General features: G+C 40.7%; 1 protein-coding gene across 2 annotated transcripts in view; it reads right to left on the bottom strand.

Annotated features, from left to right (window-relative positions):
* gsk3ba (glycogen synthase kinase 3 beta, genome duplicate a) overlaps positions 1-17,657 on the bottom strand; it is a 51,908-nt gene that overhangs the window by 16,621 nt on the left and 17,630 nt on the right. For both annotated transcript variants that reach the window (XM_066686187.1, XM_066686186.1), the window contains exons 2-3: positions 9,469-9,662; positions 4,775-4,858 (exon numbers count right to left, since the gene is read on the bottom strand). In XM_066686187.1, coding sequence (XP_066542284.1) covers positions 4,775-4,858; positions 9,469-9,662 — 278 coding nt within the window. The remainder of the gene's footprint in view (positions 1-4,774; positions 4,859-9,468; positions 9,663-17,657) is intronic.

The raw sequence follows: 17,657 nt of genomic DNA on the forward strand, positions 1-17,657 counted from the left end.
CGAGGAGCTGCAGTCAGTAAGTGTACACTTACTGTAATAGACCTAAGGTTCATGGAGTTCAAAGAGGTCAGTGAGTTAAAGGGAATTCTAATAAAAGAGGGTGAAAATGTGGAGCAGTAAATGTAAACATTCTCATGTCCGTTTAGTTATAGTCAATATTTTGGGTTATGATATCCCTAGGTCTTGTACGGTGATGTACTTGGGTAATTTCTCAGGAAAAAGTGTGTTAAGATCAGACAGATGTGTGTTAAAATGTTCTTAGTACCTTATAAAAAAGCCATCACGAGACGATGGTACAAACAAGACCCACCAACACGAGGTGAATGGTTGAAAACAGTGAGTGAGATACAGGACAGAGAAGAGTTGACATATGATAAGAACAAAGTCAAGAGAAATGGACAAAATGGACATTGTTTACGTATCAACTGCAGGATGAGGACTGAAATGTTGATGTTTCAGGAACAAATTGCAGTACCAGTGTAGTACCAGTGTTGTCCCATACCCCCCCCCCCCTTTTTAATTTGTTGGGTTGATTGATTTCTCCAAAACATTTTCTAGATGTATGATTCTTTAAAGAAAGAGAGAGAAAGAAAGAAAGAAAGAGAAAGAAAGAAAGAATTAAATAAGTGCTCCGAATTTATTTGGAAATAAATCTTTTTGACTTCCACTGAAAATTAAGTGTTTTTTTTTAACCTCCTCTAGAGTTACCATTTTGGACATGTTTTTCTTTGGACAACAATGATATATAAAAAATATTCAAAGTAAACGGATATTAACAAACAAAACTAAGAGCATCACATGGACACGGTTCTATATTTTCTCTTCCATACATCAGTCTCTCTCCCTCTCCATTAGTTCTGATGCATTAGCGCCAGCAGGCTGATCTTTAATGACAGATGAACCAGCTCATTGAGGAGAGGTTGCTGTATGGGACTGAGAGCTGCGAAGAATGGGCCCACGCCGCCTCCTGACAGCGCCGGGTGGCTAAAATTAGTCCAGCAGCCGATGAGTCACTCTCCTCCCTCACTACAGCAACAGCCTCACTTCCTCAATTACAGCTGATCGGCTCTGCTCAAAGCTGACTGGCTCCTGAGCACCTCCAGACAGAGCGGTACAACTCCTGATAGGCCCACGCACAGAGAACACATGACTATGTTTGAAGATTAAAGAAAGGAGACAGAAAAAGGGGTGAGAGAGTGAAAGTGTCTCACAGGCATTTTCCTGCATTCACAAACTGATAATGACCCAGGCAGCACCACGCATGATCCACCAGAAAGACGGGAGGTAAAAGGTCTATATTAGTGTTTGTTAGTGAACTGAGTTACTGAAAACATGAATCTGCAAATGTGTTTTTATCTCATGACAATTCTTAACTTTAAATTCTACAATCCACGCAGGTGAATCACTGCCATTAGGTTGATTCATAAGAATGTGTAGAAGCTTTATTAATAAAGTAGTACATATTAAAGTAACTTTGAATCTGATGCCTGCAACAAAATTAAAAAACAAAAAACCACTGCTATACCACTTTTCCTTTTCCCTACAGTTCTCGAGATGAGCTTGGGCTCGTCTTTCACCTTGCCCAAGAGTCTTAGATTGCAGTTTCTGACATAGTGGCAGACTGTGTTAAGTAGCGACTGTTTTCTGAAGTACTCCTGGGGCCCTGTTGCTACATTTCACAGAAGCATAATAGTTCATCACACAACATCTCCAACGTCACACATTCAGCAGCGGTCTCAGCTCTGCCGTAAACGGACTGATTTCTCTGGATTCTGTAAATGTTTTCACAAAACTATGTGCTGCAGATGCTGAAAGAACGGTGTAGAGATGTTCTTATTGAATAGTTGGAAAATTCTCACAAAATTGAAATAAAATGGTGAGATGTGACATCTTTGGAAGCAAAGACTGAGATTTTGGTGGATGCTCCTTTTATAACCTCAGCTTTTACCAGTTCCTCTGATCATTGTGGAACGTTTCAAAATTGTGTAAAGACTATCATTTTCACTTTAATGTATGTCTCTCCCAAAGCTGAGTGCGCCAAAGACATCTATGTATTTCTGTCAGATGAAGTTTAGTGGGAATAATCTCCAGGTTTTTATTTTTATTGCCTCATACAGAACCTCCTGGCTTTTCCAGAAATGGGGTTTCTAATGAGCATTTGCTCGTTATCTTGTCAGGAATAGCACTCTACATTACCCAGACAGAGACAAAATGAACCATTCAAAAGAAAGTAGAGAGAGAGAGAGAGAGAGAGAGAGATTGATTATGTAAAGGGTTAAAGGTTAGCAGGCCACTGTAGGTTTATGCAACGCTGCGGATGCTAAAAAGGGCAGTTGGTCAGAGGGGAACTGGATGTGCAGCGGACGAGGGACACACAAACTCCACGCCATTAACATCTGTGGGTCAAGTCTTCAGGTTTGTGTCTGTATTCTGCTACAGCACAGTATTAAGGGGTTCACAAAATGATAAAACAGGAAAACAACAGAAAAGAGGGAAAGAAATCAGGAATATAAAATACACTTAGCAAGGTTTGCATAATAAATACCATTTATTAGTCATTAAAGGCAAGCAGCAGCGATATGAAAGTGTCAAACAAATAAATACAGTGGAGTTTGAGTTCCTAACTTGTGTTTATTGATGGTCACAAAACATGTTATTTCTTACTAATTCAAGGAAGAAGGTTTAAAAGACCGTTGTTGCCCCCCCCCCTGTAATTCTTTTTACTGCCAGAGGGTGTCGTGAATATTCACTCAATCCTTTGGTATTCAGCTCAGCACATCAACGGTCAACAGAATGAGGCAAGTGACCAAGTAATGGCTGGCTGTGACAAATCTATTACAGTAACGAAGAAATTTAATTCCTGCATTATGGCATTGGCTGTTGTAAGGTTTATACTGCAGTATGTTGGATAATCACATTAAGTCAACAATTATCTTCATTGGGACACAACCACCACCAAACCTTAAGCAACACAAAATAGCAACACTTAGTAAATATTACCAACCTATGGAATACGAATAGAGGAATATCCTCATCTCGGTTGATGCTTTTCAGCGTTTGGAGTCTCTCCGTTGTCTAAAAACCTCCAGATGGCGCTTCTCTGCCATGAGCAGAGAGAGAGAAAGCCTAGCACCGGACCCAGACACTTTGTTTTTTTACCCATTTACAGACACTGGGGCTTCGTAAACACATTAGAGCGGTTTCCAGAGCAGCACACGGAGAGGACACACACTCAGTATTTTTTTAAAAGGTGTTTTTCCCTTCAAAAACAACAACAAATCAAGCCTCATAAACCTACAGTGAGAACGAAGGGGTCCGTAAATCAGCAAGAAGTACTATACTATGAGAGTGAATGGTATATTAATTTTAAAAGTTTCCAAAGAGTTTTCCTATTATTCCAATTAATACTTTATATATTTTAATACATTTCTACTTCTCTGCGACTGAAGCTGAATCTAACTGTGCTGAATCATAGACACATCCACACCGCTGACATACTCACACTGCCATTAGAAACAGTGCAGTGAGCAAATATATGGTGAGAACTTGGCAGTTTTGATTATCAATAATTATTAATAACTATTACTTTTCCATTTTGCAAAGAACAGTGCTAACATTTCAGGAACTCCTATTCTCTCATGTCCATTATTTGTATTCCCTTTCTGTCCCCAGCTGATTATTAGTCTCCCACTCTCACTACCCCCTGCAGTTTATAGGTCAAATGTGTGTGGGGAGATGTGAGAGGAAACCAGCTCTGTCTCTCCTTCTGTGTGTGTGAGAGAGAGAGAGAGAGAGAACCACAAGCTAACATTTTCCCAGAGCCTTTAGTGGGTGAGAGGAGTGTGTGGCGGCTGCTTGGGCAGTTCTGCTGAGTCACTCAACGTCATGTGTGTGTGAGGTCAGCGGTCTGGAGTCTGTCTGTCTGTCAGGGTCCTCCATACGGACGCTGTCTGCTTCAGTCAGACACACTCAAACACACGAGCTGACACCTGTTCCTCCCACACTCCTACAGTAATGTGAGATGCTACAGTGTCAACACACCGCCCAAATTCACCCCTCATCTGCATTTGGCTGATCCAGTGTAAACTAGAACCCTGACCAACTGACCTACCTGAGCCCTGTCAACAACTCTCTCCGTTCATACCCACTGTAGCTGTGTTGGAAAAGTGTTACAGTTCCTGTCAATATATTAAGATTTACACATTTTACAGCAGACTGAGGCTTTTATAACTGTAATTATCCGTCTGTTCTCTGTTGTGCTCTCGTCACTGACCTCAGCCCAGAGCTGGTCAACACTAACTTTATAAACCAGACTCTGACGGTGAAGCGGAGGTGAAGCTGATGATTGGAGCAGATTTATATTTGAACAGGGGCCTTAACGAAGGCTGAAAGAAGACCACCCTGTGTCTGACTCACCGCCAAAACGCTTTAATCTCAGTGGCGTATTTTTGACTAAAATTAAAACTATTTATTTATTTAATAAAACTATTTTTCCTCTCTGTGGTATAATTTTTGTAGAGGACAAATGCAGCCATTTCAAATTTTGCGAGTGACACCCCCCTCCCAACATTCCCCTGCAGTTCCTACGGTAATGGCTGAACAGTACTGAGGATTACATGCTTAGTAAGAGTGAAAAGGGGGACTGGAGGGCGCAGCTCAGAGTAAGTGTGATAACCATTAGTTTTATTAGTGGTTTATGTTGAATACTCAGCCTTGGACCTAAAATCAGGGTTTGTACAGAAGAGTATTTCAAGAGATCTTTAAGGAAACCTGCCTTATCTCCACTGGAGTAGAAGAAGTATCGGAGGCGGACAATGTTACAGTGGTCCAGTTTCCTCATGATCTGAAGCTCACGGTTCTGCAGAAAAGAGAAGAGAAAAATAAACACACATAAGTTGGTTGAAATGTAATCGGCTCACGATCATATATTACACACGTAGCACATGATAGAAATGGTTTAAAATAAAAGATGCTAAATAAGCTGAAAGAAAGAAGGGTCATCCTCAACATCAAGCACCAAGCATCTGCACCTGAATAGGAACAGTACATTAACTTCATCCGCTGGGTTTATGATTCATATTCTGACTGTAACAACCGCTGAGATCATTTCAATTACACCTTCCTTGTGTTGTTTTCTAAATTCATAAATGTGCCTATTGCCTACACACACACACACCCTGTTGTAAGCCTGGCCTAGATTCATGCATGGTCACCAGTAATGAATCAGTGGCTCCAAAACTGAACACCGATACAATGCTCTCCCTCTCTCTCTCTTGTTCGGAACCAAGAACACTGTACCGCCCGCAGGCTGAGCGCTGAGGGTCCAGGTCTGGGCTCATTTGTGACGAGACCAGAATAGAACCGACGCAACGGGCCAGAACCATGGCAACCAGTCTCTGACAGACACGCCCCCTGAGCCACACTGGCTGATACCGAGACTGTATTTAGCACAACACCCACACTGCGATGGAGAGGGAGAGAGAGCGAGAGAGAAATTCAAGGGAAATGCAGAGGTGGGATTTTAAAATAAATCCTGTTGGAATTGTCGAAAGCTGAAAATATCAAGAACATTTCTAGACATCCTCCTCTGCAGCTGAACAGTGTGGGGCTGACAACAGTCGACAAAGCAGTGGCTCAGCCCTATGTCAAATGCCAAAACACACAGAAAAATGAGGGGGGTGGGGGGGGGTGGACTGAATACACTACATCTGGGTCAGAGCAAACATCTCACAATCAAGAGCCCCTTCCACTCCGTTTTGTAGACAGCCAGAGAGGTGGCCAGATACAGACACCCAGTCAGACATGGTGATAGTAATCTAGTGCTCTTCTGAAATGAAGGACATTGATAAGGAGACCACCCCAGTCCCTTCGTTAGAGCCAGTGATTGGCCGATCTGCATTTTTCAGTTCCGATCTGATTCTGAAACTGCTATTTTTACATTAACATTATTAATGTTGGTTTTTATGTTTAAAGTTACATCATGAGGCTGAAATAGACCACACAGCACATACTAGAAGAGCAAACAATACACACACAACGCATTCTCCTACACATCAACTCGGACACATTCTCAGCAAGTAACGTTAGTAAAAATACCACCTTGTGGTAAACACCTAAGTGTCACATTTGTCGTCAGGTCAGTGCTATGATATTTTCAGGATGTCAGATTACAGCTGGGAATAATCTATTTAAACCAACAGCTAAATTTTATTATGCTCTCACTGAGGCCCTGTGCACACATTTCTGAATACGGTTTAAAAACATTATTAAAATCATCCAAAAAAGGCAGACAAAACATCTGTTTACTTTCTCCGTTTTCTCACTGGTTCGCGAGCTAAGGACTGGAACACGAGAGGATCAGCGCTGTCCACGCGAAAGCCAAAAAGTCAACGGCGCAAGTAAGTGTCGGATTGGGGCCATTTCTAGTTAGAACATTGAAGTCAGAATACCATCAGTGAGGTCCGGTACCAGCACCAGTCTAAACCCTCCTAAAGATCCTCGAACTCTGATTTATGACAGCCCTGAGTTGGGGGAGTTACTCTTTAACGGCAAATCTATGGAAGGATATAGAAGCTGTGTGTAACTGACCTGAACCCTTCTGACAATAACGGGTTCTCCTTAAATTACATGAATACGCTAAAAAGAAGAGGTGAGTGGGAACATATTGATTCACATGAATCTGACAAAGTGCATGCAGACAGTTAGAAGCTTTACTGTCCGAATAGAGACGTTTGTGTTCACAGCCTCTCACACGCTCAGTGACATCATCTGGTTTCGTGGTTTTACACATCTCACCGGCGGTCTGCCAGGACAACACTACAGCAGTTAATGCATCAGTGCGCTCTCAGACACACAGATAAAGCATCTATGCACAATCATATAGGTCCTACCGTTACAATCTTCTTCTAATATATACATGTTGAACACCAGCGGTGCTCCTGAGTGTACAACACAAACCTGTAGTAGGTAGTGATCTCTTCAAACTGATCATCCATTTACTTGCATTTAATTAAACAGGTCTTCAGTAGATGTTCATCTTTTTTTATAAAGCAAAGCTTTATTTTTAACAACAGTTTTCCCATTAAAAGATGACTATATTAAGTAATTATTACATAGTATTATACAAAGCAAAACATTAAAAACACCGTATCAAACCTGTGGAAGGGTTTACAGCCCTTAGTCTATGATAATCTGAAAATAAAATAATTGAAATTTGCTTTCAGGAAGTGGCATGGACAGCCTGCCCGTGGCATCCAATCAGAGAAGAGACTAAAAATGTAATGCAAAATGTGGTGTTTGAAACATATCTTCGATCGCTATGTGCAAAGGTCGCTCATGAACTCAGTTCGAGAGCCGAAGAGAAGACCACTTCATTAAAGAGTGAATGTGTGGAGATGTGAGCTAGTCTGATGCTGAGAGTGAATGATGAAGTTGCCATGGTTACAGCACTTGATGTGATTACTGGATGATGAGTTTAATATGTCAAGCAGAGAGAGTGTGAAGGGAGTTTGGGTCACAGACTTTACCACAGACGCCCTCACCCTGAAAGACCCGAAGTAAGTTACAGGAAAGTGCAGAAACACAGACAGCGTCACATCCTCAGGTGGGTTCCTTGTGTATAATTACACACATCCTTACACTAATTACTATGTGTCATAGATGAGGTGCCTGTAACGATACAAATCAGAGCAGTGAAAACTGGTGACTGCTGTCTGGGCTAAACTTAAAACGTAAAAAGTGACTGGGGAATGGTTATGGCACACTGTACAATTTATGCCATCGTTTATGTTCACAATGGAGAGACATTCGGCACTAAAATGATAAGTAAAATGCCATGTATAAAATTGTTCCTGCAAAACTCCAGCAGGCCTCTTAAAGCTGTGTTCTACTGTCATCTACAGCAGTGTCCAGAAGATGGATGGATGACTATGATCCTGTCTCCTTTTGAGCTACAACCCTCAGATTCCTTCATCTCTGTCAAAAGCTCTACAAAAGCAAACAAATCTGCAAACGAAATTCTTTGAACCAAGAGCAGAAAGTATGTCGTGAAAGCAAAATTTTAAAAATATAATTCAGAAGTTAACTTTAGAAGGAATCTTTTTGCTTCTGGAATCTCTTTGCTTCTGCTCAATTTATTTATTTATTTATTTATTACTTTTTTTTTTGGCTGGACCACATTTTTTTTTTGGAGTGGGTGGGTCTTAAAAGAAAAAAAAAAAAGTGTTCACCTTGAACTGATCATTGATTCTGGACTGAGAGGTGCTCCAAATCATCCTCTTTGATCTAGCCATGCCCAGTCTGTCAGTTTTTTTAAGTTTTCGAACATGGCAGAACAAGCTTTTTTAAAGTTCTCCGTCACATCTACAGATTTCTGTCAAAGCCGTTACCCACCAAGTTGCGTCACACTGTTGACAGATGAGGTTGTGTGTGTGTGTGTGTGTGTGTGTGTTTAAAATCTTAATCATGTGACTGAATAACAGAGGTTTAGATCAAGCAGGCATTTGCAACACCCTTGCTGGCAAAAGAAAGAATTACAATTTTGGAATACAGGAGGAAACACACTGATTTATAAAAAGGACATTTCTGGAAAACATCATGAAAGGAGGGTTCCTAGAATTCTATTAATTGCAAACACTATAGTCTTTGGTTCACTGGGATCAAATGACAGGTGCTTGGTGCTTTCAGTGAGACATTACAGACTCTACTCTGGGTCTCCAAAACATTTAGCAATTATAATGTTTGCATCAACTTTTTAAACACAAATAAGTATCAAATGACAGCAAAGAATAACAAGGAATCTTAGAAATATAGATTTATATTTTTAAAAGTATATAAAATATGTTCTTTCAGTAAGAACATAAGCTTTATTTCAAAAAGCTTCTTTCAATAATGTCATGACCAAGACCAGCTCTTGCCTTCTTCATATTTCTCTGCCTCTTACCAAAGTTCTGAAAGAGAGACACTGAGGCGCTAGTTTTGAATCAAACTTCAACAAGGAATGAAATATTACTGACAAACAACCACATCATCAGTCAAATCACAATCACAACAAAAACAGACCCTGATAAAACAAACTGTCAAAACACATCTGTGACCAGCAGAAATAGAATAGTGTTCCCAGTAAAACTTCCTGACAGTTAGTGATGCTGTTTCAATATTAATTACTGCAGTTAAAACACTCACAAAACCTGAGCTCCTGAAGACCATTAAACAGTAAGATAATGGGCAACCATTAGCTGTCTACGCTCTTGTAAACCCCTGGTTTACAAGACAAACAAGGCAACTCAGGCAAAAAAGATGGCACAGTACAAGTTCAGTTCCACCTTAGGTCTTTGATGTGAATTTTACAAATGTATGTGATTAATCCAAGTTCCCTCGAGATCTCAAACCCTATAGATCCACAGGCTGGTAATGCTTTTAAAGGGTATCATTTGGGACAGAGCTACTGCCTGAAAAATGTATTCTTACCTTAAATCTCTTGTCCTGCAAGACTTTCTTGATGGCCACCAATTCTCCTGAATCGCAGAGCTTGGCCTGATAGACCACGCCAAATGAACCATTGCCGATGACCTTGGTGTCTGTGTAACTGACCTCCTGCGGCCTGTCTGGACCCTGGCCTGGGGTCGCCACAACTGTAGTCACTTTACTTCCATCTTTATCTCCTAAAACACAAAACAGATAAGAGAGCGTCAGGATGTAACGGCACAAAGAAGCAGAATCAACTGGCCATGGGCTTTCTTTCAGGGCACAGTCATTTTAAAAACAACATACACCACTCTTTACATTTATATTATGACGAAAAGTAACGTTTAGCCCTAATTTGAGTCTATTCTGTATAACTTCTGGCATAAAACAAGTTGTAAACCTGTTGATATGGTATTTTCAAAAAGTGTCAGGTATCAGAAGTGTATCCTAAAATGCTGTGTTTATGCTTTTGAGCTCTCAGGCGTTCCAGTGATAAATTATGTGGGTCTTGAGGTTAAACTAAAAGCCCCTCGGCTAAAAAACACGAAACAAAGTAAATCAAAGGACATTCAGGATTTTTAGGCTTACGGCTTACAAGCAAAGGCAGGCAGCAAGCGCTGACCTTTTAGAACATGAGGCACGTGAAAATTAATCCCACGTATGATAGAAAAAACCTCAGAGGATTTGGAGGTGCTATACATTCTTTTAGAGCACAGACCCAACAGGATCTTCATCAAAGACATGCAGCGAATAAGTCCGAGTGCCATTCCACCAGGATATTATTTCAAAGTCATATGTAACATGTGGCTGTGGTCAGTGCTGAGAGAATTCCATCACAATATTTTTCACATATTACACAGTATCAGATGGTGTTTAAACCTGAATAAACTGATGCATCTATGATGCAAGTACTGCTTCTACACAGTAAAAGCTAGTTAAGAAAATAATTACTCCAGCATTTACAGTTGTATACAATGGGCACAAAAGGACAATAAACAATTGTTAATAGTCATGACATGACAATCCTGATTGGACATTATCAGATTTTCAAGGCAGTCATTCACCAAGTGAAAAATGAAAGGCAATGCTTTGTTATTTTATTTATATATATAATTTTTTTTTTTTTTTTTTATGTTTGTGTGTGCTTTTTTTATCTGCAACTGGCTGTGTGTAATTCTGGATTGGTGTTCTGTGTGTTCCAGATTGACGTTCAAAGTCCTAGACAACTCTGTTAAAGGTTAACAACTGGCTCCTTCCCCACATCGACTCAAACAGTGCCCGACTCATTCCTGCACCCACAGGAAAAAAAAACATACAGTTAAAAACGTTTTATTATTTAATGATAACCACTATTATTTAAAAAAATAAATAAATGATCAAAATCAGAACATTGAAAATTTGCACAGAAAATTTGCCAGAACAGTTACACGCCAACACTCCACAGTAGGGCTTTTTCTTTCTCATACACAGAATTCATCCTCCTTTTCGTCATAAACCTGAAACTCTGCCCGACAGCAGTGCAGCTACAAACCAGACATTTCTACGTAATTTCCACAGCAACACAGGCCTCTTTATGAAGCGTTGGCCCACTTCCTGAAGTCACACGGACAGCTCACAATTGGGCGATACATAAACGATCACAATATTTCTTAAAAAACACATGAATAAAATCAAATCAACACAGATCATGATTAAACCAAATTAGCCACAACAATAAAACCACCTTTATACATCTTTACTCATTCTACATTTTAATTGCATTTGAACTGGCGTGTTTGTGCTGGAGGTCTAAATTTCTATTGACAGGTCTCTCTGGCCAATCAGTGCTCAGCAAGGTTTACACATCACACTTAGTTCTTACTCTGCCTGCGTCGTACCAGGCATGAAAAAACACCCTGTCCCAGGGACCAGATTTGGCTTGTGGAAGGTCAACAATGCCGAGTCAAGTCCAGGAGGTGCCCAACACTGGAAAAGTGCCAAAGGAGTGTGTGTATCAGGGCAGTAGAGTGGACACAATGACCAATGACCGTAGAAACGAGGAGGGTGTGCGTGTGTGCGTGAGAGAGTGAGTACAATCACAAAGTGAGATCAAAATTTTAAAAAGAGCAGCTCTGTCAAGCCTCAACCATCTCAGCAAAAAAATCTCACACATAAAAGCATTCTCTAAATATACGAAGTTAAGTACGATGTGGTGCTGCGATGCCGTCAGACGGGTTTTGTGAGCTTCACAGACTCCCACAGAACAATGAACTCACTTCTCCACAAAACTAATCTTAGGCCATAGATGTGGTCATCACAGTTTCACAGAGTGTACAACACCAGGCGTAGCGTCCTGACAGATAAACACCACCACACCGCTGTAAACATGCAGTGAAACCACATAAATATCAATCGTTCCATTCCAAAAAACATAGCCTTCCTTTATTTAGCAGCCTCTAGTTTAGTTTAGAGTCAGAGGACAATTTGGTCCAAATTTATATCACAAGATAAACAGCACAAAAAGTAAGGAGATGTGTGTTTGTAGATTATCTCTTTGTAGTAACACCGCTTCTTGGCAGTAAATCTTACACCGCTGGAGTCTGTTAATATCCCTTTTAAATGGCGCCTCATTGGTAAGGAACATGTGTTTGTGGGAGGAGCAGTGGAGCCGAGTGTGTGGGTTGTGCCCATGAACAATTTTAACCAAACACACATTTCCTTACATTTTGTGCTTTGATTATTTCTTCATTTCTGTCGATACGATATAATTCTGATATCAATATGAACAAAGAAAAAGCCACAAAAAAACTGCAACACAACATCACCCTCAAACATCACTCTCTGGGCTTTTTCAACATTAATATTTTTAAACTGACATTAAAATCGAGGGCAGTAAACTGACGACAGCGCCCTCTAATGACAGTCAGTCAGTGACAGATGCTGTAAATAATGGGCACTGAAATACTGAAAATGTGTTTTTAAAACCATGTCATTGTTATTGAAACAATTTTATATTGTGATATTAATTGACATTGAATTATCGCCCAGCCCTAGCTGACGTTTACAGAACTGTGAACGCTTCTCTTTGGCGTAAAAAGACAACACAAGCCAATGTTGCTCAACAATTATAACCCTCTAAAACTGAATCTCCAATTATCCAATATTTGCAGTGTATACTTTATACCTGACCATGCTGATGTTGATAAAGAAACCTTTATAGAAATGTAACAACGGAGACTGAATTAATCTGGATTATCATCAAGGAGAAAAGGATTAGATGAACACTGTAGATATTTCGGCACAGTAGCCCCTCTCACACACAGTGTACACACAGTTGGGTGCCTTTCTCCAGGGAAAATCACCAGGGCCGAGAGAGAAGGAAGATCTAAACCCGCCCCCCACCCCACACACATTTTTCCTGAGGGTGCCAGGGATTGAGACAGTGACTTTTCTGTCCTAGGCCCGTTTCTCTAAGCTCTGATATAAAAATATTCTATACCATAAAAAGTAATGACGAGTAACTTCCCACTGGAGTAAATTTAGAAAAAGACGAATGGCAGATCTGTCCAATGAGGACAAGCTCTGTGAAGTCTGCAGGACTTTCTCAGATTAATGCATTCAGCGGCACTTGGCATAATGCCTTCACTAACTTTGTCTGATTATAAAGCTTAAGTTTTGCATTAACAACGTAAGAACCTGATGTATGAAACTGGACCCGCGATGCACAGTGCGACCCGACACACACCGACCACCACGTCTGCTTCATAGAAAGAAACAAGGCATTGAAACTTCAAAATAAACCCAAACCAGCGAACTCAACGAGTACGAACAACACCAGCAGCTAAAAAAAATGTGTCTGAGGGAGTTTGGTATCATCAGCGGCTGTAAGGTGACTCTTTTTCCACTGACGTAAAGTTTCCCTCTCTCTCTCTCTCTACCGTTTCTGGCCGAGACACAAGCTGTTTTCTAAGGACCCCTCCCAGTCGAGAGAGACTTAAAAAGGAAGACGACAACAGAAATCATGGGGATTCCAAAAAATAGAAATATAAAACACTGAGGAAGGAGAAGGAAGCAGTGCAGACAGAGACAGAGAGAAAGGAGCATCCTGTCGTAAGTGACTCGGGGCTTATGTATGGACTCACCCTGAGTGCACACCTTAACACACAGGCAGCTTAATTTCTAAAGGAAACGCTCAGGCTCTGGACCGTAGCCGTCAGAATAACATCAGACCTGAAAGATGCAGAGATGACTTTGACCAGAGCCAATATCTAGGAAGAGATCTGGCAGATATTCGCTGCTTTAATAAAAACACTGAACTAAAATCTCTCTCCAACGCTAACACAAAATGTAAGAGAATTCAGTCCAAATGATTAAATATCAGCAGATATTTACATAAAACTTTCAGATCTCACCCAGACACTGCTATATTTGAGCACCACTAATAAAAGGAGTTGCCTCTTTGTATCTGTAAAGGATTTTTCCCAGAATGCCCTTCAGGAACCAGAATCAGTGGATGTCCCTTTAATAAAATCATGTGGTATTTTCCCATCACTTACACCATCTTCTGGATATTTAAATCATCTCTAGATTCGCTTTAATAAACAATATAATCTACATGTAGTTCAATTGTTATACTGTATTAATTCGTTTGAAAATTAAAGAGAGGAAATACGTGTTCCGTGGCTCCTAACGTCGCTCTGTTCTCTACGATGTCGAGCACACGGTGAAACTAAGAGCACGAAGTAGGGCTGTGCCTTATCAAATCATTTGTGATAATCTTGTCCAACACGATCAACAGTGATGTTCTGACTGTAATTACATCAGGCAGTTACCCACAACACAAAGTATACCCAGAGCTTCGTGGAGGGGGTGTGGTCTAATTCAAGGTATAAACCTGAGAAAATGAACTGACCACGCTTCAGCGTAAATATAGATTCATTCAGAAGACGACAAGGAGAGCAGGACTCCAGAGAGGAGAGGGTTAAACCTTTGGGAAAGGAAGGCAGACTTCAGTGGGGTAATGCTTCTTCCTAATGACAATCAAGAGTGAACACAAGGCTGAATCTAAAAACCAGAACTGAACAAAATAGAAAAGAAAACTCACTGCGTAAATTCAAAAACGTTTGAAATAGTGAGAAATCACAACAGAGTTCAGGGAGGAGTCCATCAGCAGCATTTTTACCACAAAAGATACTGCTCTTAAACACCTCCCTGACCCTCACCTGGTACACCCCCCCCCCCACAGTTTACGCCAAGCTCCCTCCCTCACACCCATTTACCTCTTTCTTGAATTTACTTGATCATTCCTTCAGTCCTTCCCTTAAAAGCTCACTCTTTTTTTTTTTAAATCACCTTCCCCCTGCATCACTCATCACTTCTTACACCTCCCTTGACTCTCCATCCAGTTCCTTGTTGATTCTTTGCTCATTCCCTCCTCCACTTTCCCCCTTTTCCTGTGTTTCTTTTCTCCTTCTGTAATCACTTGCTCCTTCCTTCCTTTCTTCTCAAAATAAAGACATTAAAGGAGCAAGTCAAATTCTGCCAATTCACCATCCTCTCTTTCTCCTTCAGTTTATCACTCCCTGCTTCGCTGCCTCCTCCTTCCCTCACTCTTTTACTTTTCTTCCCTCCACCTCTTTCTCAATTTGTTAAAGCGAGAAAAATGCATTAAATTAACTGTAATATATTGAGCATGCGTTCAGCTGCACTTCGTCAACTTGTTCAGACCGAAAGTGTCCTGAAGGTCTGTTTCGGAGCCGGAGAGGTCTGTGCAGCCGTGTGGAAAGTCATGGAAAGATTTGCTTGTTAAACTACAGCATTTTTGCAAGCACACACCTGTGGTTAATGCCAGAAGTTAATGATCTGATAAGGTTCTACAAACAAATGGCAAAGAGTGAGAGAACGAGAGAGAGAGAGAGAAAATGTGAGACAGGGATTGATATAAGTCCATATCGAGCATGATCAGAATTGCAAAATGCTCCGAGAGTTGCTTTGTCACATTAACCGCCTGGACGTTTTATCAAAGGCCTTAATATGCTTTCATCTCTCCATCAAAAGCTCAGAGAAGCCAATTCAACATGAAGCGTAACTCCTACTACATCTGATGTTCATAAACAAATCCAGCCGTGTGCGATGGAGCTCGAGCTTGAAATCAACACAGAAACAAACCTGGCTCAGACACGCAGCACAACACTTAATCGATCTGCGTTGGTGAACACACAATCACTCCCCTCACACTCTGAGTGACACACATCAAAGACGACACAATTAAAAATATTAGTTTGTGTTCATTAGGGCTGTGCCACATCGTATCGTGTGCAATAACGTCACAACATATTTAAATGATAAAAATGTAGTGTGAAATTCTGACTTACGTAAAGCATCACTGCCGTTACACGTAAAACGACGTACGTTCATTCAGGCACAGAGAAGTACGGAGGAAGTGTGATCTGCGTTCAAACGTTTGCTCCAAAAGAAGAGTGACTCCAATTGTGTGGAGGTGGTTTGGGGGAGGGTTATTTTTTTTTTAATTAATAAAGTTTGTGTTTTTTGGTATCGCCAAGAACATCGTAATCACCAAGACACCATGAAATATTGTGATATTATTTTAGGGCCATATTATCCAGCCCTAGTGTTCAAACATTTTTAGGGTTAAAGATCAAAAGATTAAAGTGACATCACTGTTTAATGCTGTAACTGTCTCAGTTATTATTATTTAATTCTAAAAGGTCAAATGATTTTATGGTTGTATTTATTTGTACAAAATGTGCTAATGCAAAGAAACATTAAAATCCGTTCCCAAAAGAAAACATTTTGTCTTCTCACTGATGTAATAAAATTCGGGGGCGTGTTGTACTCGTGTTAGAATCACTTTCTCATTCTCAAGCTGCACACTGCTTTCGACTGGACGCTTGTGAGAAATTCAAATAAAAATCCTGCCACTTAAAGCACAAAACAACAGCAGAAATGCTGGACTTGCTCCACTTTAAAAGCAGGGAAATGCTAAAAAAAAAAAAAAAAGCACATAGACCACAATCATAAATGTGCAAAGAATTAAAGAGTTTCCCGTCTGAAGATTAAAACGAACAGAAGGAATTTCTGAAAAGGTCAGGAGCGAACTGAAGCTGCAGCAATAATTCAAACAGCTTTCTGTCAGCTGAGTGTTTAACCCCAATTATCCCAGAAAATGGAGAGAGAGAGAGAAATGTGAACCATTAAAATCCTGCTAAGACACGTCGAGGAACAGCACACTCCCCAAAGCAGGTATTCACTCCCACTCCCGCTCTCACCCTGCCTTTAACGAGCCGGGTGTCTCTTAGTCGCTGGGGATGGAAGTCACGGTAATGACTTACACACTCACTCAGCTCAGCTGTCAGAACTAATTTCTTTTCTAAGGCAAAGGCTAATGTCAGGTAAGTTCAACGTTTGAACACGTCAGCGAAGCGGCACGCTGTAGTTTGTACGTTTTTGTCTCACATAATGAATCTCTAACATCACCGTCAGAGCATTTCTTCATCGAGCTGCTTCTGCCAACGCGTGCGCTCTGACGACCTGCTGGAGAGGGTCATCAGGACCAGGATAAATTAGAACCAACAAGAAAAAGAGAAAAGAAAACCCTCTCTTACTCCTTCATTTGTATCTATTATCTTTAAAGTAAGAGTACAATGACAAATCGAATTCACGCTCCTTAATGCACCGAGGAAACGTGGAAATCCAATAGATTTACCTCTAACCACAAACGCTGCTGACTGGCAAAGACACTGTTGTTTCTTCCGATAACCTTTATGCTTTTCACAGCACATAAGGGACATTTTACAACAGAACACAGAAGATCAGCTTGAGGTCCCGAGAAAATATATCTAGCTTTTGTATATCTTCAGTTTATTCTGAATGTTTTTAATCATAAAGTTGACAGTGATGCTATGGAGGCAACAGGAAGATAGTCATGTGAGAGAGAGAGAGAGAGAGAGAGAGAAAGCTGCTGTCATGGAGCCAATCAGAGCACAGCGCATCTCTGAGTGGAGGTGGGTCTGAGTGCATCTCTCTCCAGCAGCCATCAGTTTAATCCTATAAGTCCTATAAATAAATTATGATTAGTCAGACTGTGTCTGTGCACGCGCACACACACACACATGCAGATGCGTGCGTGCGCACACACACACAGACACAGTGTGCGTGTTCCCCTTACTTTAATGAATACGATGGAGAACACA

This window comes from Hoplias malabaricus, chromosome 12 (genome assembly GCF_029633855.1).
Source record: "Hoplias malabaricus isolate fHopMal1 chromosome 12, fHopMal1.hap1, whole genome shotgun sequence".
Classification (NCBI taxonomy): Eukaryota; Metazoa; Chordata; class Actinopteri; order Characiformes; family Erythrinidae; genus Hoplias; species Hoplias malabaricus.